The following is a 26,902-nucleotide window of genomic DNA, read 5'->3' on the forward strand; positions in this document are numbered from 1 at the left end:
TTTTCTATACCTGTAATCAGAGTGCTCAGACAAGATTTTCTTTCATGGTTTTTTTTTTTTTTTTTTTTTTGCACTTTGTATTACATCATAAGCATTTTCTTTTGGTGCTTTTGTAAGCTTACCATTTTTAGGAACCATGCATAGTGTTTCCTTGAGTAACTTCTTTCATTGTTTTCTCCTCCAAATTTGGGCCACAGGTATTTATTCCAAACCTTTCATTCTGTCCACAACTTTAGGCTCAGTCCTATCACTGGGCAGAGTTTAGACACTGGATAAATTTACTTACTCTACTTACCTATTCCCCTTTTCTGGTCATTTAAGTTGCTTCTATTTTTTATAACTCTGCATAGTTGGTATATTTTTAAATATTTTAAAATGCATTCATACTTCACCAAAATTTCATGGCTCTTGAAATCTGTCAAATTAATTTTTGGTAGGTATTCATCAGTTAATTTTCAGGATCATCAGTAATGCATGAAAGTGCCAGTTTCATCCCACCGTTAGCAGAATTGTACAGAAGTATGTGAGATTTTTTAAAAATTTTGTGGCTAAAAATCAAATTCTTTGTTAAACTTTATTTTTAAATATCTGCTAGAATCTCCTAATATTGTGATTTAATTAGCATACCACAACCCTATCAATTTTTATTGGAACACAGACATGCCTGTTTGTTTACATATTTATTATCTATGCTGCTTTCAAGCTACAAAGGCACCACTGAGTATTTGCAGCAGAGATCTTATGATCATAAAGCCAAAATATTAACTATCTGGCCTTCTTGGGTTTTTAAAAGTTTTTTTAATTGGCATAAAATTGCTTTACAATGTTTTATTGGTTTCTGCTGTGCAACAACTCGAATCAGTCATTCATGTACATACACATGCATATACACATACATACATACATACGTGTATATATATATGAACACATATCCCCTCTCTCTTGAGCCTTTCTTCTGTCCTCTACTATCTGATCTTTTATGGGAAGTCTGTCAACACCTGATTTAATTAGGTATATTTAAGTATATACTTATGTATATATCTCTCTCCATATTTTGTGTATTGTGTCTTTAAACTTCAGTTTATAACTATTGAACATTTTTAATTTATAAGCTAGAACTTCTTAATTTCATTATCTATTATAGAATTTAGTGTGGGGCAGGTATATCTTGGATTTTTATTCTGTAAGTGCAGCTATTACAGCATTTTTAAAAGGCCATTATTTAAGATTATTTTATCAAAGATGGGATTGCAAGATTTAGGAAAGAAAGGAAGGGAGGAAAGAGGGAGAGGTGGAGGGAGGAAAGATACAGGGCACCCAGTTAAATTTGAATATGACATAAATATGAGCCAAATATTGCCCTCAAATATTACTTGAGATATACTAAAAAAGTATTCATTGTTTCTCTGAAATTCAGTACAATTGAAATGGAAAGTGGAAACCAACTCCTGAATGGGAAGTGTAAACTGTCATGATTTCCCTAACCCATATAATTCATATTCTGACAAGGAACTTTAAATAGAACTGTGCTTATGAACCAACACGTGAGTTACAAAGAAAGAGAATCAAATCCAACAGGTTTAATTAAGGGGAACAAAACCTGACAGGTGGGAACCCAGGCAGAGAAAAGAAAGGGAAAGGTTAGAAAATAAGGATTCCTAGTAACAAAGGGATGTTATTATTGTAATCGTAACAGTCATGAAACTTAAATTTATGAGAGCTAAGTTACTTCTCATTTTAAATCCATGTCCTAAATATCTCTAAAAGTTTATAAATTCCCAAGTAATCACTGGATGCTGTGTTAATGCATCCATCCAAATTGTCCATTCATCACCCATGATGAATGGGTGATGTACCTCTGAGAGTACAGCCAGGCACTGTGCTAATTCCCGAGGGGAAAAAAATCTGGTTCTTGCCCTCAGCCTGATATACAGGACAGGCGTGTAAACAAAACCACTGCATTGATGTTTGATAGATGTAGAATATACATGGACAATTTGAAATTAACTAAACATATGTCCGTTTTCTCTTACATTCTCTTACATATAGCCATGAAAATTCCTAAAACCAAAATAAAATTTAAGAGAGCCTCCAGATCTTGGCAAACTGTCCAAAACCCCAGAAGAGGCCTTTAATCATCATTTTAGAGTGAGATTCCTTATAAGCAGAGATTCAGGTGCTCCTGGTGTGAGGTGCTCACTGGGAAAGAGGAGTGAGGGGCCAGCAGAAGGAACTCAGCAAGGATGGGCTCAGGGAGCTCTGGGGCATGAATTGCCCCATGGGTTGGTTCCACGTGGAGGTGAAGGGGTAGGGCTTTGTGTGCTCATGTCATCCTCGGCTACAGGCTCCCCCCGCCCCGCCCCAGGGAGCACACTCACTCCTGGACACAGTGGCTGAGTCCAGTTCTCTGGAGAAGGGAGCAGCTGTGAGCTTTTAGGAGCCAGTGCCACAGCAGCTGGGGGGTGGGGAGGTCTGAGCAGGGCACCTGCAATGTCCCCGAGAGTCCCTGACCCAGGATGACAGTAGGAGAAAGTCCTTGCACATTATGATTACAGACTAAAGCAACTCTGCTGTTCTGGGAAATACTCGATTGCTTGGAACTCGACCCTCTCTACGTTCATTCCCCTCTGCAGCCTGATTAACTGAGATGCATTACCAAGAAGACCAGAGGAAAGCTATGTTCAACCCTTCTGCACAAATATCTTTTGTTTGGCAAGCATAGTGAGTCAGTTCATTTTTTTTCAGTTGCCCTAATTACATGATAGGTGTGTCCATAAAAACAGAGATTACGCGTTATAGAACATAAAACTGCCATTCTTCTTTTAAACCATGAGATGGACTGTAGTTGGTAACATAAAGTCCTTAGAGGTTTCTAGGAGAAGTGAGTCGGCATTATAAACCTCTGTAGCTAACAGGAGCTCTTGTCATCTGCTCCATTGGCTTGGTGCCAAGAATGGTCAACTCTTAAACCAGCTCTGACCAAGAACTGTAAACAGTGGTCCTGGACTGGCTGCCCTCACTCCTAAGCCTAACCCATCTGGCTTCCTTCTGAGTGTCACCCTGCTTGGTTTGTGTTTGGAGAGTGCAGAGCCATTTTAGTATCAACTTAAAGATACAATCCTAAGAATGTATGTGTACTTCTTTACTGCAGAATTTTTAATAAGCATGTACTGAAAATTAGCCAGTGGGGCAGGCATAGGTGTAAACAAGACTAGAACCTTCCCTGCCTTCCCCAGGGCTGATGCTCTAAGGAGGAGACGTAGGCAGTACGCAAGAAGTGACCGCACAGTCATGATAGATATTGGGAGTTGTGACAGGTCATTTGGTGTGGCTCAGGCAGTGGCTCTAAATGTCATCTGACACAACCTTCCCTTCTTATTACAAATATTTTGTAACACTCTTTCCTATCCTGCAGTGAAATTCACAGAAATTATAGCCTACCTGAATGTACAGCTTCTAAATACTATCAGTGTTATGTGCAAACACAAAGGAGAGATAAAAGAGAAGTCATTTATAGAGATATGGTATGTACTTCAATATGTACATGCATGGACATGAACACACTGGGAGACAGTGAAGGGTGGAGATGCTCATACATGTAGAATCACTACATATGAGACAGCCATGCAAGCAGATGTGTTGTAAACATGTTTGACATATTTTAAAAACATGGGATAAAGCTTTCAACTCATAACTATAAACAAAATGCTCCTTCATGGATCTTCAGTGAAACATTCAAAAGCTGCCAGAGACGTGAAATTATTTTCCTTTCTGTGAGAATGTCTAGCATTTCTGATCTCCACCCACCCATGCCAGTCACACACCTCACCCAATTACCTTGACAACCAAAATTACCCCTTGGAATTTCTAAAATGCCCGGTGTGGGCGGGTACCTCCCACAGAGAGAACCAGTGAGCTGAGAGGTCAGGGAGCAGCAGAATGAAAAGAGATGTGACTTAGATATCCTGAGGCGATGGGAAGTCACTGAAACTTTGAAGAAGGCATGTTATCTGAATAGACTGCCTTTTAAAAGGTCACTGTGTCATGCATCCAACCTGGGCTGGTGATCTGTTTCACCCTTGATAGTATACTTGTTTCAATGCTATTCTCTCAGAACATCCCACCCTCGCCTTTTCCCACAGAGTCTAAAAGTCTGTTCTGTACATCTGTGTCTCTTTCTGTTTTGCATATAGGATTATTGTTACCATCTTATTAAATTCCATATATATGCATTAGTATACTGTATTGGTCTTTATCTTTCTGGCTTACTTCACTCTATATAATGGGCTCCAGTTTCACCCATCTCATTAGAACTGATTCAAATGAATTCTTTTTGATGGCTGAGTAATATTCCATAGTGTATATGTACCACAGCTTCCTTATCAATTCGTCTGCTGATGGGCATCTAGGTTGCTTCCATGTCCTGGCTTTTATAAACAGTGCTGCGATGAACATTGGGGTACACGTGTCTCTTTCAGATCTGGTTTCCTTGTTGTGTATGCCCAGGAGTGGGATTGCTGGGTCATATGGCAGTTCTATTTCCAGTTTTTTAAGGAATCTCCACACTGTTCTCCATAGCGGCTGTACTAGTTTGCATTCCCACCAACAGTGTAAGAGGGTTCCCTTTTCTCCACACCCTCTCCAGCATTTATTGCTTGTAGACTTTTGGATAGCAGCCATTCTGACTGGCGTGTAATGGTACCTCATTGAGGTTTTGATTTGCATTTCTCTGATAATGAGTGATGTTGAGCATCTTTTCATGTGTTTGTTAGCCATCTGTATGTCTTATTTGGAGAAATGTCTATTTAGATCTTTGGCCCATTTTTTGATTGGGTCATTTATTTTTCTGGAATTGAGCTGCAGGAGTTGCTTGTATATTTTTGAGATTAATCCTTTGTCTGTTGCTTCATTTGCTATTATTTTCTCCCATTCTGAAGGCAGTCTTTTCACCTTGCTTATAGTTTCCTTTGTTGTGCAAAAGCTTTTAAGTTTCATTAGGTCCCATTTGTTTATTTTTGCTTTTATTTCCAATATTCTGGGAGGTAGGTCATAGAGGATCTCCCCAGCCCAGGTTGGATGCATGAGACAGGTGCTCAGGGCTGGTGCACTGGGAAGACCCAGAGGGATGGGATGGTGAGGGAGGCAGGAGAGGGGATCGGGAAGGGGAACACATGTAAATCCATGGCTGATTCATGTAAAAAAAAAAGAAAAAAAAAACCTATCAAATTGAACTCTTGAGGTGTGGTTTATTGCATGCTAATTATACCTCAATAAAACCTTTAACAAAGTTGGAAGATTGGCAATTTCATGTATTCAGTATATACAAACTCTTTATTCTATTTATTCAGAGATAAATTTTAAAGTAACAGAACAGGATCTATATTTAGGGTATTGCTTTGAAATTACTTTATTATTAAATTCCTTTAATTGCTCTAAAAAAAACAAATAAAAAAAATAAAAGGTCTCTGTGCAATAGGGTAGAAAACTGATGACAGAGGGGAGACGAAAGTGGAAGCTGGGACATCTTTGGGGCTGTCACCATGGTCATCTGGGTGGCCTAGGTTAGGGAAGTGATGGGAAATGAAGAGCGATAAACACATCCTAGATGTATCAGTCGGTCAAATTGACCAGGCTTGTGAAGAACTTGATGTTGGGGGTGGGAGCAAGTGGGATGGATTGGGCGTGTTGATGATGAAGAGGCTGGTATCAAAGATGGCCTTCAGTTTTCTACAGCAAGCAGCTTGGCAGATTGTGGCACTATTTCCTGGTGATAGGCACTGAAAGGAAGGCAGGTTGTGAGTGTGTTTGATTGGCAGTGCCTTTGGGACAACTGATAAGCTTGTCTGTGCAGAGCTGGAACCCATGATTGAGATGTGGCAGCAGACATAAATGCAGATGAAAATCAAAGACACAGCTTCATTACAATCACTTAGGAAATGGATGTGGGGTAAGAAGAGAGCCCATGAGAGAACCCCAAGGAGCCCCAACATTTAGGGGAGAGCTGTTGCTTTGGCGTGAGGGGTGAATGGGAGAGGAGGTAGTGAAGATGGCAAGGAAACAGTTGTTAAAGAAATTTGACTGCCAAGGAATCAAGAGCCAAGGCAGTAGCAGGAGAAATATTTGAGATCAAGGAGGTGACTTTACAGATGGGAGAGATTTAAGCACATACATATGTCGATTGAAATAAAAAGACTGAAGAAGGAAGGCATTGTTGTTCAGTGACTACGTCGTGTCCAACTCTTTGAGACCCCATGGACTGGAGCACACCAGGCTTCCGGGTGCGTATTCCACAGGAAAGTTCCCTAGGGCAGAGGGCATAGCTGCCGGGACATCTCTTCCCCTGGGATACCTCTCCTCCACCAGCTCGCAGAGGTGAGGACAGGTGTCAGCACCTGTGAGACAGGAGTTTGGGAAACAGGAAGGAGGAGACTCCAGTCCCTTTGCTGTTATCTGTTTTCTCTATGAAATTTGAGGAGTGAGAGGCAGTGACATGCTGGGAAGATGGGGTTAGAAATTTGAGGAGTAGAAATAGTCTGGATTACTGAAATCGTCATCCAGGTTTGAGATTGCACCCCGCAGTGGGGGTGTGTCAGAGGCCAGAAAGGAAAAGACTGAAGAGGGTTGAAGTAAAACCCATGGAAACTAACGTCAGTGTAGACAAAGCAAAAAGAGGAGGGGAGATTTATCTGCGCTATCAGGTTCACCTCCCAACTTGACCTGTTGAGTTCAAACTTATTTTCAGTGCTATTTTTTCCACCAATTGTTCAAAATGACAAACTTGGTGATCAGTTTGCTCTACCATTCTTCACTATTTCATCCAAGTCATTAGTGAACATTTTGAATAGTGTCAGGTTATAATTTAGATAAAATCTCAAGAAATCTAAACAGATAGTTATTCTTCATGTAACTATTAAACTGTAGATCATTCCTCCTTGAGAATAAGCTTGAAATGATGTCCTTGTCCCCATAATAGCTATGTGGTTTTAGCCAGGAATTCCCAGAATGCAACTGTGAAACACTTAAGCACACAGGATGTTAATAAATATTATTTGGATATAGGACCAAGTGGCAAAATAAGTGTGGAAACACTGCGTTTTGAAATATTTTTCTATAAGTGAACTTATTTACAAAACAGAAAACAAGCTTATAGTTATCAAAGGGGAAAAGGATGGGGAGGGATGAATTAGGAGATTGGGATGAGCAGATAAAAACTACATGAAATAGATAAACAACAAGGACTTGTTGTGTAGCACGGGGAGCTAAGTCAATATTTTGTAATAACCTATAAGGGAAATGAATCTGAAAAAGAATACATATGTATGTATATATATTCTTGTGTATGTGTGTGTGCACTCAGTCATATCTGACTCTCTATGACCCTGTGAACTGTAGCCTGCAGGCTCCACTGTCCATTGGATTTTCCAGGCAAGAATACTGGAGTGGGTTTCCATTTCCTACTCCAATATATATTCTTTTATATATATATATATATATATATATATATATATATATATATACACACACACACAATTGAACTACTGTACTGTACACCTAAAACTAACAGAGCATCATAAATCAACTATAATTCAATAAAAAACAAAAGTAACTTTCTTGCAGTACCTCTCAGAGGTTTAACGTGTTCATCTGTACTGCGAGGCTCCCAAGAGGCAGTCTGTTTGATGTAGAACAGCACTGTTCATGTGTAACTGAAAAAGACAAAGCTTTCTTTTTCTAATGTGTTTATTTTTAATTGAAGGATAATTGCTTTAGAGTATTGTGTTCGTTTCTGGCAAACATCAACCTGAGTCAGCCATGGAAAAAGACAGAACTTTCTAAAGGAGCGTCCTGTGGCCTTAGAGTTCCACAGTAATACTACTGTGCACCACCTAAGTCATAATTTTTTAAATTGTTTATTTTGCGGCATATGGGCTCAGTACTCGCAGTCCTCGGTCTCCAGAGCACAGGCTCAGTAGCTGTGGCACCCTGGCTTGGTTGCTCTGTGACACGTAGGATCTTCCCGGAACGAGGATCAGACCTGTGTCCCCTGCATTGGCAGGTGGATTCTTACCACCAGGAAAGTCCCTAAGCTGTCCTTTCTTAATCCATTACAAGTAGTCTAGTTAGCAATCTTTCAAATCTAAGACAAACTGATTAGCAAGTAAAAAATATAATAATAAAAAGATAAAGGCTTATTTTCTTTGCCAGAAGTCAACAAATGTAAATATTTAGTTGAAGGTTTCTTAAATAAATTGAAAATCTTAAAATCTTCAGTTGCATGCAATTAAAGGGATGAAATTGAGTCTCTTTTCAACCATGACTCTCATAGATCTAATTGTTTTAATAACTAGAATCTTGAATAGGATTTTACTATAAACAGAAATCTTTTTTTTTTTCCTTGTTATTTTAAAAGCTTGGTCTTATTCCCCAAATCAACTCACTGAAGAATTTCTGCAGCAAGCAGGATTTAGATGAATATCAGCTGCACAACTGTGTTGAAATCGCCTCAGCACCGGGACCTCAGGTGCTCCCTGGAGCATGTGAAAGGCTTATAGCCAGTTTGTCTGCCAGGCTGCACAACGGGGCCGTGGGTGAGTATCTGTTCAATGGGCTCTGCTGAAGCGCCATTGTCTGTTCAAAGGAATATGAGTGAAATAGTTTAATATGTTTTAGCTCAACAGCCAATGTAAATACCAATAGCTCATGGTTAGATACACAGTGCATTCTCTCCATGTGTTGACATCATAGTTTACAGTACAGAAAATATATAAAAGAAGAGCCTGGCAGTCACTTGGGGAATGCCAGATTTCTGGAACAACAGTCCTAAAATATTTCTTTGGAATCCTGGAATGTTAGGGCTAGAATGAACTGTAAACAACCTCTTTCATTCCCTCAACTTTCATTTAATAAATGAGACTGAGTCCAAAACATGAGGTGACTTGCACATTTCACTCAACTGTAGAACAGGGTTTCAGCACTTTTGAAATCTAGGTCTGGGTTAACACTTTGCTGGGAAGGGGGCACTATCCTGTGCATTGTAAGATGTTTAACAGCAAGCCTACCCTCTGCCCACCTGATATCAGTAGTACCCTCCCCCTAGGTGTGACATCCAAAAATGCCTCCAGACTTTATCATATGTCCCCTGGGGAGCAAGATCTCCCCTCTAGCTGAGAATCAGTGCTCTAAAGTGACAGCCACATTGAGAGTTTGGGCTTTCTGAGATCGTCAGACGCTTCTTCCATGCAGGACTCTGCCTTCAGGATGCCCACAACTTCAAGAAAGATGAAATAAGGGAAATGAAAGGCATAATCCAGCATCAACATAGATCACCAGGAATTGAAATAATAGCATCAATAAGAATTACATTGGAACAACTAATGATTGAAGCAATCTATTTCAAGCCTTTCAGTAACTTGTTAAGTAATGTTTACTGTTAAGTGATGTGTATTAAGTAGTGTTTATTGAGCACTTACTTTGTGCCAAACACTATGCTAAGTACTTCACAGGCATGATTGTCTTTAATCTGTATAATCCGAGGAGGTAGAGGTATCCAATGAGAAAGAGGGATCAAAACTAGAGCTGCTAATGGGCTGAGGTGCTTTGCTGTCACTTCCTTTCCCTCTAACTTCCTTTGTTCCCTGCAGCTTGCAAGTGTCATCCACAGGGCTCGAAGGGACCCAACTGCAGCCGACTGGGAGGCCAGTGCCAATGTAAGCCTGGGGTGACTGGCCGCTGCTGTGACACGTGCTCAACAGGAAGCTACGGTTTGGGGCAACATGGCTGTCACTGTACGTAGCAAAACCCAGATGGGGAAAACCCACATGTTCTCGACCTTGGAGTTTTGAAGGCAAGAAAATCAATGTGGGGAGTTTAGAAGGCATGGTTAGGAATTTGACTATGTTGTTCAGACTATCAGTGTAGGTAAACCACTGAACATTTTCTGCCATACTTTATTCTTTCATGCAGTGGGCACTGTGTGCAGAGCTCTCTTAGGTACCATGTGTGATGATAGAAACGTAGTAGCCCAGGGAGAATGTGAGAACCCCAAGGAGTTGTCTGTGTAACCCCAGCTTTATCACCTGGTGCATAAACCCAGTGGTTGGAAAGGCTATAACAGTATGAGATTTGGAAGTTGAAAAGAGAGGTGACCCTGTCGCCAAAATTTTACCCTTTCTGCTGCTGGGGTCACAACTAACCTTGGAACTCATTTCATAAGCCACCCATTAATAAAGGCTTAGATGAGGCTTCATCTAGCATTGCTGATTCTTTATCAAGACTGTCATGTTCAGGGTAAATAGTTCTCTGTTCACAGTGTAAACCATTAGTGGAAACACTGCTCCCCACTGAGAAATCTTCCTTAGGAACCATGAAAACACCCGGGCAGGTTAATTCTCCTTCCAAACCAGGGAACATGTCTTTTCAGTTATGATTCAGAGAGATGGTATACCTTCCTGGTCATCACCTGGGCATGCATGGTTGTCTGTCTACCCAGCAAACAGTGCTTTGGTCCATCATTTATTTTCCTTTTCTTTAAAAAGATTATGAAGTGCTGACACACAAAAGAGAAAACATTTCTTCCACGTACCACCCTGTCAAGCATCACATTTTTGTATAGGGAAGATTGGCTCAAAGAATTCTGCAATTTACCAGAAAAAGATTGAATCTCTATCATCTCATATAGGGAAAAGAAAAATCTAGCCATTTAAGTATGGTTCTTCTTATTTTTATAATTGGAAAGTTTGAATCCTAAGTTTCATGGAAGTTTGAATCATTAAAAGCATTACTTATTCAGATGCTCTGTATAAACAGCATTTATGACACTTGATTGAAATGGACAGAGGATAGAATGTCTGAATAGACATTTTTCTGAAGAAGATACACATATGGCCAATAGCTACATGAAAAGATGCTCAGGATCGCTGGCCAGCAGAGAAATGCAAATCAAAACCACAGTGAGATATCACCTCAACGTCTATTAGAAATTCTAATACCAAAAAGACAAGAAATAATGAGTGTTGGCAAAGATGTGGAGAAAAGGGAACCCTGTACACTAGGAATGTAAATTGGTGTAGCTACTATGTAAAACAGTATGGGTATGGTGGTTCCTCAAAAACTTTAAAAGAACTACCATATGATCCAGTAGTTCTACTTCTGGGTATTTATGCAAAGAAAATGAAAACACTTACTTGGAAAGATACTTGCACCCTCTTATCCAGTGCAGCATTATTTACAGTAGCCAAGGTATGGAAACAACCTAAGTTTCCACCAACAGATGAATAGGTAAAATGTGATGTATATATAGGTATGTATTTCCATGATATAATATATGATATATAAATCCTAAAAGATGATCCTGTGAAAGTGCTGCACTCAATATGCCAGCAAATTTGGAAAATCAGCAGTGGCCACAGGACTGGAAAAGGTCAGTTTTCATTCCAATCCCAAAGAAAAGCAATGCCAAAGAATGCTCAAACTACCACACAATTGAACTCATCTCACATGTTAGTAAAGTAATACTCAAAATTCTCCAAGCCAGGCTTCAACAATACATGAACCATGAACTTCCAGATATTCAAGCTGGATTTAGAAAAGGCAGAGAAACCAGAGATCAAATTGCCAACATCTGCTGGATCATCGAAAAAGCAAGAGAGTTCCAGAAAAACATCTCCTTCTGCTTTATTGACTATGCCAAAGCCTCTGACTGTGTAGATCACAACAGACTGTGGAAAATTCTGAAAGAGATAGGAATACCAGACCACCTGACCTGCCTCTTGAGAAACCTGTATGCAGGTCAGGAAACAACAGTTAGAACTGGACATGGAACAACAGATGGGTTCCAAATAGGAAAAGGAGTACGTCAAGGCTGTATATTGTCACCCTGCTTATTTAATTTATATGTAGAGTACATGATGAGAAATGCTGGACTGGATAAAGCACAAGCTGGAATCAAGATTCCTGGGAGAAATATTAATAACCTCAGATTTGCAGATGACACCACCCTTATGGCAGAAAGTGAAGAAGAACTAAAGAGCCTCTTGATGGAAGTGAAAGAGGAGAGTGAAAAAGTTGGCTTAAGACTCAACGTTCAGAAAACTAAGGTACTGGCATCTGGTCCCATCACTTCATGACAAATAGGTGGGGAAACAATGGAAACAGTGACAGACTTTAATTTGGGGGGCTCCAAAATCACTACAGATGGTGATTACAGCCATGAAATTAAAAGACGCTTGCTCCTTGGAAGAAAAGCTATGACCAACCCAGACAGCATACTAAAAAGCAGAGGCATGACTTTGCCAACAAAGGTCTTTCTAGTCAAAGCTATGGTTTTTCCAGTAGTCATGTGTGGATGTGAGAGTTGGACTATAAAGACAGCTGAGTGCCCAAGATCTGATGCTTTTGAACTGTGATGTTGGAGAAGACTCTTGAGAGTCGCTTGGAGTGCAAGGAGATCCAACCAGTCCATCCTAAAGGAGATCAGTCCTGAATATTCATTGGAAGGTCTGATGCTGAAGCTGAAACTCCAGTACTTTGGCCACCTGATGTGAAGAGCTGACTCATTTGAAAAGATCCTGATGCTGGGAAAGATTGAAGGTAGGAGGAGAAGGGGACAACAGAGGATGAAATGGTTGGATGGCATCACTGACTCAATGGACGTGTGTTTGAGTAAACTCTGGGAGTTGGTGATGGACAGGGAGGCCTGGTGCGCTACAGTCCATGTGGTTGCAAAGATTCGGACACGACTGAGCGACTGAACTGAGCTGAACTGATACATATATCTATAATATAATAATGGAATATTAGTCATTTTAAAAAAGGGAAATCTTGACATTTGCAGCAACTTGAATGGACCTAGAGGGTTCATGCTGAGTGAAATAAGTCAGATAGAAGACAACAAATTCTGTGTGATTGCATTTTCTCTGTTTTTATTTTTTTATTTTATATGAGAGGATAGTTGATTAACAATATTGTGTTAGGTTCAGGTGTACAACAAAGTGATTCAGTTACGTATGTACATGTATCATAGTAGTATGTACCTGTCAACTCCAAACTCCCAGTCTATCCCTTCTGTCTAAACTTTGCCATTTGTAACCATAAGTTCGCTCTCTAGGAGTATGATCTCATTTATTTGTGAATCTAAAACAAACAAACAAAAATCAAGTTCATGGATCTAGAGCACCAACAGATTAGTGGTTGCCAGAGATGAGGTGGGCAAAATGAGTGAATGAAGTCAAAAGGTACAAACTTCCAGCTATATAATATGTAAGTCATGGGAATGTAATGTACTGCATGGTGACTTTAGTTAATAATACAGTATGCTATATTAGAAAGTTATAAGAGAACAAATCCTAGAAGATCTTATCACAAGACAAATACTCTGTGTGTCATGACATATTAATTAGACTTAATGATGGTGATCATTTTGCAATATATACAAATATGGAATCATCATGTAGTACACTTGAAACTAATATAATGTCATATGTCATTCCACAATTTAAAAAAAAGAACACTGCAGTTGTCCACAACATACTGTTGATCAAATGAAATCAGTGAATTCTTATTAACAAATCATATGTAACTGGGTGCAGGAGACACAAGAGACACAGGACTGATCCCTGTGTTGGGAAGATACCCTGGAGTAGGAAATGGCAACCCACTCCAGTATTCTTCCTGGAAAATTCCATGGACAGAGGAGCCTGGTGGGCTATGGTCCATGGGGTTGCACAGAGTCAGATATAACTTGCCAACTGAGCACATATAACTGGACCCAGTACATGCAAGGCTCTGTTCTAAGCACTGTATGGACTCAAATTTATTTACCTTGATCGGGTTGATACAGTAAGTTAGAGATTATGATATCAGAACTGTGACTCTCTCACCAACCCACCACTAGCCCCTTGACCCTGGCAGGTTTCTCTTTGTTCTTCTCAGCTTGTCACTGCCACCCTCAAGGCTCAAAGAGCACCACGTGTGACCAAGTATCAGGACAGTGCCCGTGCCATGGACAGGTGGCTGGCCACCATTGCGATCGGCACCTGGCTGGCTACTTCGGATTTCCCAACTGCCGCCCCTGCCTCTGTAATGGGCTCACTGAACTTTGTGATCCAGAAACTGGGTCATGCTTCAACTGTGGCGGATTGACAACTGGGAGAAACTGTGAAAGTTATGGAATGCATGTACACTTTTTTTTTCCTTTTGTTCTGATTTCACAACATTCTCTAAAGGACCACTGAGTAGAGAATCAATTGAAGTGTAGCGTGATGGCGATGGGCGGGGGAAGATAGAGCATCATTTCATCATCCTTCAAAGTCTTGTTAAGAACCGGACTTTGCCTGATTAAATGAGTAACATGCATTTGCTTGGCACCTTTTTCTATCCCTAAAATGTGCATGTAAATTAGATGCCATGATATCCAGTTTAATGACTAAGCTGTGGGACTTTCAATGTGAAGCAGAAAACCTTTCTACAGAGCAAATGAGCATCTACTAAAATGCTGAGTTTTAAGAGTTGCACTGTCCTCAGTTCATTTCAGTTGCTCAGTGTGTCCCATTCTTTGTGACCCCATGGACTGCAGGGCACCAGGCCTCCCTGTCCATCACCAACTCCCGGAGTTTACCCAAACTCATGTCCATTGAGTCGGTGATGCCATCCAACCATCTCATCCTCTGTCATCATCTTCTCCTCCCGACTTCAATCTTTCCCAGCATCAGGGTCTTTTCTAATGAGTCAGTTCTTCTCATCAGGTAGCCAAAGTATTGGAATTTCAGCTTCAACATCAGTCCTTCCAATGAACACTCAGGACTAATCTCCTTTAGGATGGATCTCCTTGCAGTCCAAGGGACTCTCAAGAGTCTTCTCCAACACCGCAGTTCAAAAGCATCAATTCTTCGGCACTCAGCTTTCTTTATAGTCCAACTGTCACATCCATACATGACTACTGGAAAAACCATAGCCTTGACTAGACGGACCTTTGTTGGCAAAGTAATGTCACTGTCCTAAAGCATAGCAAATCCACATTGGCTAACGTGAGCTTTTCCTGGGAACATCTTAGTAAAAAGAATTTGCCTTGACAGATGCATCGATGGTTAGTATGGAAATCCTTCTTCAGGACAGTCCTGCCGTCCTTGCCCGTGTCCAGATGTTCCCTCCAGCAATCGGTATTTTGCCCATTCCTGTTATCAGAATCTTTGGAACTCAGATGTAATCTGCAATTGTTTTCAAGGTTATACAGGTATGCAGTATACTTCATGATGTTGTTTTTCCTTCTCATCCTACATTTCTATCTGAAAAATGATCACATATTCATATTATCTGCCTTGGAAAAATGAGTGATACAGGATATAATAGGTTAATGGTAAGAAGACACAATTTGGTAAATTGCTACTTTTCAGAACAAAGAATTTGAATGGTTCGAAAACCAGTGATAAAAACTCATATCACAGAGCTTATGTTTTTAAATGATGATCTGGAAAATTGACCAAATGAGCTCAAATCAAAATAATTTATTTTAAATAAAATCATGATGTATTAAATAATATAAATATGTGATTAAGTTTTATACATTGATATATACATATAAAACACAAACATTTTTAAATAAAAATCATTCAACTGCTTTCTTTATATAATTTCAAGTAATCAATTTGATTGATATTTCACAGATATAACTAATTTTTTTCAGATGTCTTAAAGCACCAATTTGGGTAATGTACAGATACTGCAAAAATTAATTCAATATCTATGTCTGTCCCTTAGTCAAAAATTTTATTTAAGGAGTTTAAGCATAAGTATAAATATACAATACAAACAAGGAGAAAAATCATGAAGTCTGTATTATTTAATGATACTAAAAAGTATGGCATTATTATTTTCTTTATTATAATTACCATCGTGATAAATCACATGGCCATTGTTTTTCTTACTTATTACCTCTAAGGTTACACAAGTCTCTACTTAATCTTACAGCCTCTTCTCCGTGTACACTCTGGCTTGGTTGGTCAGTTCTTAAGAGCTGAGACCATGGTTGAGCTATGAGACCATTTCTAAATGGAATAAACCAAAAAATGGAAGGTGGACCCAGGGTTTGGGCACCTAAACATTGGCAGTTGCCTTTGTGATTGAAAGAGTAGAGTGTAGGAGAGATGGGATGGTTTTTCCACTATCTTTCATGGAAATACCCTCAAAGTGTCTTATAAAGGTTATTTAAAAAAACCCTCAGAGGTTCACATGTCAGGAAAACTACTCACCCCTCTGCACCCCCAGGCATGTTATCTCAGGCTGGGGCTGTTTCACCTCTAAGATTGGGTAAGGGTTGGAGTGCCACATGGAGAACATGGGCTGAGATTAGTTTTGGATCCAGAAGCATATTTGAGTGGTTTTGGTTATTTGAGGACCCAAGAATCCTGAACTCACAACTCTGGTTTTCTAAGGAAGACTAAAGTCTGTTCTTCACCAAGAACTTTCTATATCCAAATAGCCTTTTTATTCTCTGAATAGATAGTAAATGAAAATGGTTTTAATGTAGAACACTCCTTCTTATTCATCCCAAATGTGTGACCTTTCATAATCCCCAGAGGAGTCCAGTTATCCACATCACTCTCTACACACGTGTGCACGCGCGCACACACTTCTTATCTCGTTCTCTTTTCTTCTCCCCTTCTTTCAGGTGTGCAGTGTGGAGAATGCTCTGCTGGTTTCTATGGACATCCAGGTATTTCCGGAGCACCAGCCGGCCATGTGCCTGTAACAACAACATTGACATGACTGATGCAGGGTCCTGCAGCCCAGCCACAGGGGAGTGCCTGAAATGTCTGTACAACACTCAGGGCCCCAACTGCCAGCTCTGCAAGCCAGGTTACTTCGGCTCGGCCCTCGATAAGACCTGCACGAGTAAGTCTGCAAAGCTCTCGGCAGGAAACGTGGCAGCTTGACCTGTGGTAGCAACTCCGGTACTCCTTTCAGTTAGGTCCGTGGTGCCAGCACCCACAGAGAACGGGCTGATGTCCTGAACTCGGCAGCAGAGATGGGTGCGGTGCACATGTGACTCAGCGTGGCCTTGCGACAATAACTCACTGGTGGTAGAAGTGTGCCTTTTGGGACTGTACACTTCAGCACATGCCCTGGAGGATTGGAAGTCTCCTTTCTCAGAGTGTGTACCCCTGTGCACTCTGCTAGAATCACCCAGGGATGGAGGTGGAGTATCATTATGCAGATTCCTGGACTGTGCCTCAGACCTACAGAATTGCATCTCTGGGGGGATGGGGCCCAGGAACCTGCATTGTAACCAGCTCATCAACCAGACTTTAATGTAAAAAGAGGAGAATCACTGATGTAGAAGAGGATAAGGGTTTAATTCCATGATAAAGAAAGTCAAGGAATATGCTATTCATTTTTAGGAAATATTTTAATTATTTCAGCTCACCCAAGTCAATTTAGTAAACCATTTGTTCTCAGATCGTTGGCTTAAGTGGAACTTTGGTGACTGATGTGAGGAAACAGTGAAACTTTCATTCATCCTAATTGTGAGCTCTTGGAACATAGTCGGCTGAACCATAGGAAATTATAGTTGGGGGAGATCAAAAACAGTTGAATGAATTCAACCTACTTAGATTCTTTGATAAATTCTCTTCTTGTAAAATGCTTCTTCCTTGGTCCTTTTAAAGAAACAATGCCTTCACTCTAAAAAGCTGTTTGTATGGGTTGTTGACTGCCAGTGTTATCATGGATTCACCCCCAGTGATGGTTCTGTGCTTCTAGGGTGCTCTTGTCATCCCTCTGGCATGAGTCCCACTGAGTGTCCCCCCAGTGGGGAAGCTTGCCTCTGTGACCCTGACACTGGCACGTGCCCATGTCTGCCCAGCATCACCGGCCGGACCTGTGACCATTGTGCTGATGGATACTGGATCTGGTCCCTGGCAGAGGATGTCAGCCATGCGATTGTGACCCCCGGACCTCACTCAGTAGCCGCTGTGACCAGGCAAGAAACTTTCAACTTCCTATGGTGTCACAATGAGACACAGTAGGGAGACATGCTTTCTAAACATGTAAAGAATGTTTTCTTTATGTATTGCTGTTAATCAGTGTTTTTAGATAGGATTGGCCTTTTATGGGCATAGAGTCTGCATTTATCAAGGAATGAAGAGCGCCAAAGAAGAGAGGATAAGGGTCTGAAAGTTAGGCTCTGCCCTGTTCCACTTTCTCTAGTCCTCAGTGGGACTGGGCGAGTCAAGATTCACACACAGCAAATCACAATCTTTCTCTTTCACTGTTTTGTACATAGAAGCATAGGGAAGCCCCAAGAAATTCATCATTAATCAGAATTGATTACTAACCAGAATGAAAATTGAGTGCCTTCAGAATCCATAATTCCATCTTTAAAAATCAAGCTGTCATTCCCATGGTTCACCAGTTGCTTTACGTATGGTTAAATAAGATGTCCTCTTATTTTATTTATCTTCAAGCTACGAGACCAGGAGCAATTGTTTCTAGAGAATGCAGTCTAGAATCAAATCTTTATTGTTTCGTGTACAATTAACTCTACACTTAACTGCACATATGGTTTTCAGTCAATGAAACAATGAGAATGAAAAATTTTTTAAGAATATTAACATTATTTATGCAAAAAACAATCTCATGATAAGGTTTTTTGCTTTGTAAATATATTCTTTGAAACACTTTTCACATTAATTAACAGAGATGTGAAAAGAAGGGTAAAACAATGATGAGACATTTTAGAGTCGAGTCCACAGTATAGGGATTAGGGCTTAATTAGAATCAAAATGCTCATTTCAGAAGCTGGAATCTTCCCAATTAATAAGTATATCTAACCTCCAATTTCAACTCCACTGTTCAACTTATTAAAGGTCAAATTTTGTAGAAGTAAAGTTTTGAAGTAGTTCTTATATAGAGAATGGGCTTTCCCTTCTCTTTTTCTTTATCTCAGACCTTCCTTCCTCCAACCCCTATCCACAAAAATGCACACCATGGCCTTTTTTTCCTTAATAACTTTTTATGTTAGGATAGACTTAGGTTTACAGAAAAGTCATGAAGATAGAGAAGATGTACCCCACACCAAGTTTTTTCTGTTATTAAATTTCTTATATATTAGTATGGTGTATTTCTCATAATTAATGAATTAGTATTGATACATTATCATTAAATAATGTTCATAATTCATATTTGATTAGTTTTTTATCTGATGCCCTTTTTCTGTTCCAAGACTTCAGAACACCACATGACGTTTAGTCATCACATCTCCTTAGGTTGCTCTTGGTTGTGATGGTCTCTTAGACTTTCCTTATTTTTGATACTATGATAGTTTTGAGTATTTTGTAAAATGTCCTTCAGTTCACATTTATCAGATGCCTCTCTTGTGGTAAGACTTGAATTATGGATTCTGAGGAAAAGATGAGCCCTGGAGGTAAAGTGCTGTTCTCATCACGTCACATCAAAGCTGTACACTACTTAGGTGCCCTGAACCTTGACCACCTGGCTGAAGTGGTGTGTGTCAGCTTTCTCTACTGTAAAGTGATCCTTTGGCTCTTTTCCACACCGTACTCCTTGGGAAGAAATCACTCAGCACAGTACCACACTTAAGGATTGGGGAGTTATGCTCTGTCTCCTTGAGGGCAGAGTATCTCCATAAATTATTCTATTCTTCTGCACTGGAGTTTTGTCTTTTGTTTCCCATTTCTTCATTTATTTAATCATTTTTTATATCCGTGAATTCAAGGATATTTGTACTATACTTTGAGTTATAAATCAACACTACTTAATTTTGTTGTTTAAGTTGTTCCTGCTTTGGTCATGGGAAACTTTCTTTAGGCCTTTGACATACCTCAATATTGTTGGTGGGTTTTGTTTTTTTTTAAGTACCTCCCTACTTTTTGCACTGCAAGATGCTCTAAGGTCCTTTTGTATATTTCCTGCCTCTGCCCTAGAATTAGCCGTTTCTTTAAGGAGCACTGGTTCCTTCTATTGGAGAATGATGTTAGAAACCAAGATCTGGGCACTAGAGGACCGTGACTATTTTATATGCTCCTCTCCTCTCATCACACCTGCAGCCACCAACTACAGAACAAACTGAACAAATTAGCAGATTTCCACACACTGCTTGGCTCGTTAATTCATGAGGAAGTCCTCATGCTCATGACATCACTGTCTGGTATGCTTCTTAGACTTTTTGGGAAGCATATTTGCAGGAGCACTTAACAATGACCGCAGTTCAGTCATGGAGGCCAAGGGAAGCCTACAAAGCTGAAAATCAGATGGTGTTGGTTTAACCAAAGACCTGATTATGACAAGGGTATTTGGGGTAATCTGGTCCACAGGGGATTCCTTGGGGAAGTTTGCTCTTTACAATCAGGAAACACTTTCATTGGAATATAGAAGAGCCACACGGTCATTGAGATTTCCAGCTGTTTAAACAACTACTGATAAATGTCTCTATGTCTGCCAGTAGGTGGTCCCTAGTGCATTCCTAGGGAAGCAAATATGCTATGCAATATTTTCATCAATAGTTTTGATGGAGAAACAAACATATCAAATTTGCAGATACTACAAAATTATAAGTTAATATGTTCAAGACAGAACAAGAGACAAGATATTTTACAACTATCTTATTGACTGGAAACAAGAAGATGACTTGTCAGTGGAATAAAAATAAAGTTTTGCAATTGGGTTTCTTAAATCCATTGCATAAATACAGAGAGGGAGTAATAACTTGGCACAAGTTTGTGTGAAAAACATCTGGGAGATTTTCATTGTGTGCTGCAATTGAGCCAGTGGTGCGGCTTGGCTGCCAAAGAGGGGATGCCCATTCGGGCAGGGGCGGGAGTGCCATGCCCAGCTCCAGGGCAGCCTTTCTTTTCCCGTTTGTCCTCTGTACTGGTCAGATGACTCCCAGGAACATTGTTGTCATTTCTGAGTACCACATTTTAAGCACTGAATTGACAAACTAGTGTTTGTGGATAGTGGAGAAGAACCATGCTATTTTGTGATGAAGTCTTAGGGGTGATTGATTTAAAATAACAAAGCATATACAAGTTGAGAATGGCCAACTCTAGTTGGGAGATGGACTGTACAAAGGAAGAGGAAAGATATATGTTTTGTGCAATTTCCTTAAGACTGGGCTTAGAACAATGGGAAGAAGTTAAAGGAGCAGATTCTGCATCAACATACGGAAAGCATTGCCCAACAGTCAAAGACAGTGTGGCAACGTGACAACCCTTGGGACTACAGGCTCCTGCAGCTCCCTATATTTGAGCAAAAGCCAGTGGTTACTCCGGAGATGGGTAGAAGCTTTAGTAGGTCCAGTCACTTTAAGAATTCAGCTACTTCTGGAGTCATCGTTGGGTAAGCAGATTTGGTCAAGTATAATGGAGGACCACAGCAATAGTAATTTGCTTTCTGTTTTTTCCCATTAATTTTCTAATCTTCTCAGTGTTCAGAAAATCTGGTCAAGAATCCAGTTGGGAGGATACGGAGAAGTTCAGCCCTCTCTAAAACACAGTTAAATAATTGTCACTGATGGGGAATACATGTAAATCCATGGCTAATTCATTTCAATGTATGACAAAAACTACTGTAATGATGTAAAGTAATTAGCCTCCAACTAATAAAAATAAATGGAAAAAAAAATAAATAAATAATTGTCACTAAATGATTAAGCTTCATTTACAAAAAAAAAAAAGTTTGTGGAGGAAAAACACTAGCCCAATTGGGAAAGACTCCAATTTACATTCCATAATGGAAACATTTGCCAAACTTGTTGATGGATGTTAAAACCAGGTCTTTGGCCTGTCTCTCAGGGGAGAACCCCCAGAACCGTAGAGGAGAGGAATGTGGCCCATTTCCTATTTTGTGTTTTGTTTTCATTTACATCTGTGGCTGTTTCTCAGTTTGAGGACACTCGTCCCTGAACAGCTGGAAGCAGGCGGTATATTCAAGAGCCCTCAGCCAAAACATATTAACTCTTGATCCTTGGTGTTGTCGGGGGTGGCTGCTGGCCATGGGAATCCTCCTCCCGCCTCTGCACAGCTGTATGTCCTAAATCACTGCAGGGAAAAGTTGTTTTGTATTAATCTGAATTTTTTCTTTTAAGATCATAAAGCTTGTCAATTTCTTACCCATGACCATTCTCACAGCTTACAGGCCAGTGTCCGTGTAGATCAGGCTATGATGGGAAACGCTGCTCTGAGTGTGAGGAAAATCATTATGAGGATCCCCTAGAGCGATGCATTCGTAAGTATTGGTTCTAAAAATGTGAGTACAGTCAACCTGGTCCTACCACAGGCTTGCTGTGAACCAACTGAATTTTAAATTTCTTTATTTGGTGGAAAATTCACAAACTTAAAAAAAAATTTCTGTAACATATTAATAAAATGAAAGCTGTATAAACCAATTAGATTTCTCTTTTTTCTTTTCCATTATGGTTTTTCACAAGATATTAAATATATAGCTCCCTGGGCTCTATAGTGTGGGCTTCCCAGGTGGCGCTAGTGGTAGAGAACGTACCTGTCAATGCAGGAAACATCAAGAGACTCCGGTTCGATCCCTGGGTCGGGTAAATCCCCTGGAGGAGGGCATGGCAATCCACTCCAGTATTCTTGCCTGGAGAATCCCATGAACAGAGACTGGTAGGCTAAAGCCCATAGGGTCGCACACAGTTGGATACAGCTGAAGTGACTTAGCACACACACACATGTGCTATATGGTAGGATCTTGTTGTTTATCCATCCTATATATAATAGTTTGCGTTTGCTAATCCCAAACTCCTAATCCATCCCCCCTCCCTCAGCAACCACAGTCTGTTCTCTGTGAGTCTATTTCTGCTTTGTAAAATAAATTCATTTGTGTCATGTTTTAGAGTCCACATGTAAGTAACATGTGGTATGTAAGTAACAAGTAAAGTATGGTATTTGTCTTCCTCTTTCTAACTTAGTTCACTTAGTATGATAATCTCTAGGTCCATCCACATTGCTGCAAATGGCATTATTTCATTCTTTTTATGACTGTGTAGTGTTCCATTATATGTATGTACCATGTCTCTCTTATCCATCCATTTAGGTACATTTAGGTTGTTACCATGTCTTGGCATTGTGAATAGTGCTGCTATGATCATAGAGGTGTATGTATCTTTTTTGAATTATAGTTTTGTCTAGCCATACGCCCAGGAGTGAAATTGCTGGACCATATGACAACTCTGTTTTTAGTTTTCTGAGTAACCTCCGTATGGTTCTCCATAGTGGCTGGACCAATTTACATTCCCACCAGCGTTTAGGAGGGCTCCCTCTTCTCCACACTTGTCCAGCATTTGTTGTTTATAGATTTTTATATGTACTTTTATGTATTGTTTTTCGGCTGTGCCGAGGCTTCCTTGCCGTTCAGGCTTTCTCTGGTTGTGCAGAGTGGGAGCCCTTCCAGTTGCGGTGCTCCAGCTTCTCTCGTTGTGAAGCACAGACTCTAGGGTGCAGGGGCGTCAGTAGTTGCAGCGCTGGCTCGGTAGTTCCAGTTCCTGGGCTCTAGACTACAGCTCAATAGTTGTGGCTTATTTGCTCTGTGGTATGTGGGATCTTCCTAGATCAGGGATCGAATCCATGTCTCCTGCAGTGGCCGGCAGATTCTTTACCACTGAGCCACCAGGGAAGCCCTAGACATTTTCATGATGGGCATCTGACCAATATAAGGTGATACCTCATTGTCGTTTTGATTTGCATTTCTCTAATAATTAGCAGTGTTGAGCATCTTTTCATGTGTCTGTTGGCCATCTGTATGTCTTCTTTAGAAAAATGTTTGTTTAGGTCTTCTGCCCTTTTTTCAATTGGGTTGTTTGGGGCTTTTTTGTTTTGTTTTGTTATTGAGTTATATGAGCTGCTTGTATATTTTGGAAATTAAGCCCTTGTTTGGCATGTCATTTGCAAATATTCTCTCCCAGCCCACAGATTGTCTTTTCATTTTGTTTATGGCTTCCTTTGCTGTGCAAAAGCTTATAAGTTTGATTAGGTCCCATTTGTTTATTTTCATTTTTATTTCCATTGCCTTGGGAGACTGACCTAAGAAAACATTAGTATGATTTATGTCAGAGAATGTTTTGCCTAAGTTCTTGTCAAGGAATTTTATGGTATCATGCTTTATATTTGAAAACTCACAAACTTTAATCTTAGTTTAAAAAAAAATATTTTTAGCCCTTTAAAATTTTTTCTCTTATATTAAAACTTTGCACTATATTGAATGTTAGGTTATATTAAAATTCCTCAAAGTTGTTAATATGGAACAGATTTTTGAGATCATAACTTGTAGCCAATTTTCTGCTATCTGGAAGCATGCTGACAAAAATAGCTAATTTGGATCAAGGTAGAGGCTGGGAAATGGATCATAAGAAGCCAGCAGAGCAGATGTTTCCTTAACATGGCTTTCATAACTTGGGGTCTATCACAGATTCATGTATTTATTTAAAAGTATTCACAGAGTGTCTACTGGGTACTCAGGGTAGTGAAGAAAGAAGGCAAGGCCTCCAAACTTGAGGAGTTTGTGTTCCTGGTGCCTTTCATTCCATTAGCACTAGTTATAGGATTTAGAGCAGGGCTATTTATATCTATTTATTCTTAATACACAGCCACTGCTCCTGGCATCTTTAAAAAATGAGATTGTCTTTTTATTTATTTTTTGGCTGCGCCTCACAGTATCTGGGATCTCAGTTCCCGGACAAGGGATTGAACCCATGTCCCCACAGTGGAAACGTAGAGCCTTAACCTCTGGACTGCCAGAGAATTCCCAGGGCAAGGCTGTTTCATACTACTTTCTGCAAACATGGAACCATTTTACTCCAAACTATCCAGTGCAGGGACCACTAGTTGTATTGAGCACTTGCACTGTGGCTAGTGCAAGTGAGAAAAACAATTGTTTGTTTCATTTAATCCATTTATATTTAAATAGCATATGTGGTTAGTAGCTACCATATTGGACAGTGCAAATGTAGAGTCTGGGTTGGTTCTAGGAGGAGGGATTTTTTAATCTCTCTTTGAAATCCACTTCCAAAAGAAGTCAAACTAAAGAAATATCAGATGTGATGGACTTATCATTGCGGTCACTTCTATTCTATGTAGCCACATATGGAAACTCTTCTTCCTGTCCATTCCTTTATAAATGTGCTTTTGTGGTTTAAAAAAAAAAAAAAGCCTTTGGTTTTTTGCCACATTCAAAGATGCAATGTTCCAAGTGGAATTGCTACTTTAAAAACCAGGAAGGAATGTTGGCTCTTAGAAAATCTTTCTTAGAGAGCCTATATTCCTGTGTCCCTCTAATATTTTAATAATCTTATTTTATAAAAATGATTTCATAGAGGAAGCTTTGCAAATGGTCAGCTCAGGCTACAGACCCCACTAGTGCTCCTGAAGAAGAACGGATAATAAGGGGGAGCCTTGGCCTCCAGGTGGTGAAATGCACAGAGTGCCCCCAGGGTTCTGCAGAGGCCTCTGGACCAAAATGAATGGGCCAGACAGATGATGTCTATTGGAGGAGCCTAGTGTGGTAATCAGTTTTTATTTGTAATTGGCATTATTCCCACTCAGGCTGCCAAATGGATTTTTAAATCACTTGTTCCTTGCAGTTAAGCCTGTGGCATAGGCTAGTGATTCCCTGACCTTTTGGAAATTGCTCCAATAATAATAATAATTGCTTCAAATAACTTCAGTAGCTCTCTTCATCCTCCATCCTTAGCTGTAATCAACAACCTACTCATCTGAAGTGCATAGCGTATCAGGTTTGGGGAGAGTTTCTGTTTATTTTTTGGCTACACTGCATGGCTATGGATCTGCTCCTAGACCAGTGACTGAACCCAAGCCCTCGGCAGTGAAAGCATGCAGTCCTAACCACTGGACCACCAGGATGTCCTAACCATTGGACTTCCACCTAACATCAGAGGTGTTTTTTTGTTTGTTTTTCTTTTAATTAAGATGGTATATTTAATGTTCTCCAATTTTTTAAAAGACTTTTTCTAAGAGCAATTTTAGGTTCATAGGAAAATTGAGAGGAAGGCAGAGATTTCCCATATGTCCTTCCAGACCCTACATATGCATGCCCTCAGTCATTATCAACCTCCCTACAAGAGTGGTACATTTGTTACAATTGATGAACCTATATTGATACATTGTAATCATCAAAGCTCATAGTTTATATTAGGGTTGACTTGGTATTGGATTTAGACAGATGTCTAATGACATGTATCTATCAGCATAGTATCATACAGGGTATTTCCACTGCCCTAAAAATCCTCTGTGCTTTGCCTTCTATCCATCCTTACACACCCCTTAACCCCTGGCAACAACTTATCTGTTTACTGACCCTATAGTTTTGCCTTTTCAGAATATCCTATAATTGGAATCATATTACAATATGTAACTTTTTCAAAGTGATTTCTTTCATTTAGTAGTAAGCACCTAAGGTTCCTCCATGTCTTTTTTATGGCTTAGCACTCATTTCTTTATAATCTGAATAATATTTAATTGTCTGGATGTATCAGTTTCTTTATGCGTTCACCTAGACATCTTGGTTACATCTAAGTTGGCAATTATGCATACCATTGCTCTAAACATCCATTTGTAGGTTTTTATGTGGACATGTTTTGAATTCCTTTGGGTAAAAATACCAAAGGGAGATTCCAGGCACACACTTTTTTGAGAACAGAATAGCCTTTCTTATGAAAGGAAGACAGCACATCCAGGCTGGGTTTCAGTAAGAAAAAGTGTGATCATGGGCCGTCTTATTCTTAGAGAGCCTGTGGCATGCCTGAGCCACCTTGAAGGAACAGTAGCAGCCATGCACAAGTCTGTCATTAGATCCACACTCTCCACTCACACGGGCGAAGAACCCAGATGTGAACAACTCACACTTGCAGTAAGAACGA

General features: G+C 39.9%; 1 protein-coding gene across 1 annotated transcript in view; it reads left to right on the forward strand.

Moving 5' to 3' along the window:
• LAMB4 (laminin subunit beta 4) overlaps positions 1-26,902 on the forward strand; it is a 107,101-nt gene that overhangs the window by 45,426 nt on the left and 34,773 nt on the right. The window contains 9 exon segments of the mRNA XM_070476863.1: positions 8,411-8,588; positions 9,642-9,785; positions 13,888-14,229; positions 15,050-15,229; positions 16,664-16,723; positions 16,726-16,887; positions 17,755-17,898; positions 17,901-17,974; positions 22,143-22,239. Of these exon segments, the coding sequence (XP_070332964.1) occupies positions 8,411-8,588; positions 9,642-9,785; positions 13,888-14,229; positions 15,050-15,229; positions 16,664-16,723; positions 16,726-16,887; positions 17,755-17,898; positions 17,901-17,974; positions 22,143-22,239 (1,381 nt within the window).

Source organism: Odocoileus virginianus, chromosome 1 (assembly GCF_023699985.2).
Source record: "Odocoileus virginianus isolate 20LAN1187 ecotype Illinois chromosome 1, Ovbor_1.2, whole genome shotgun sequence".
Lineage (NCBI taxonomy): Eukaryota > Metazoa > Chordata > Mammalia > Artiodactyla > Cervidae > Odocoileus > Odocoileus virginianus.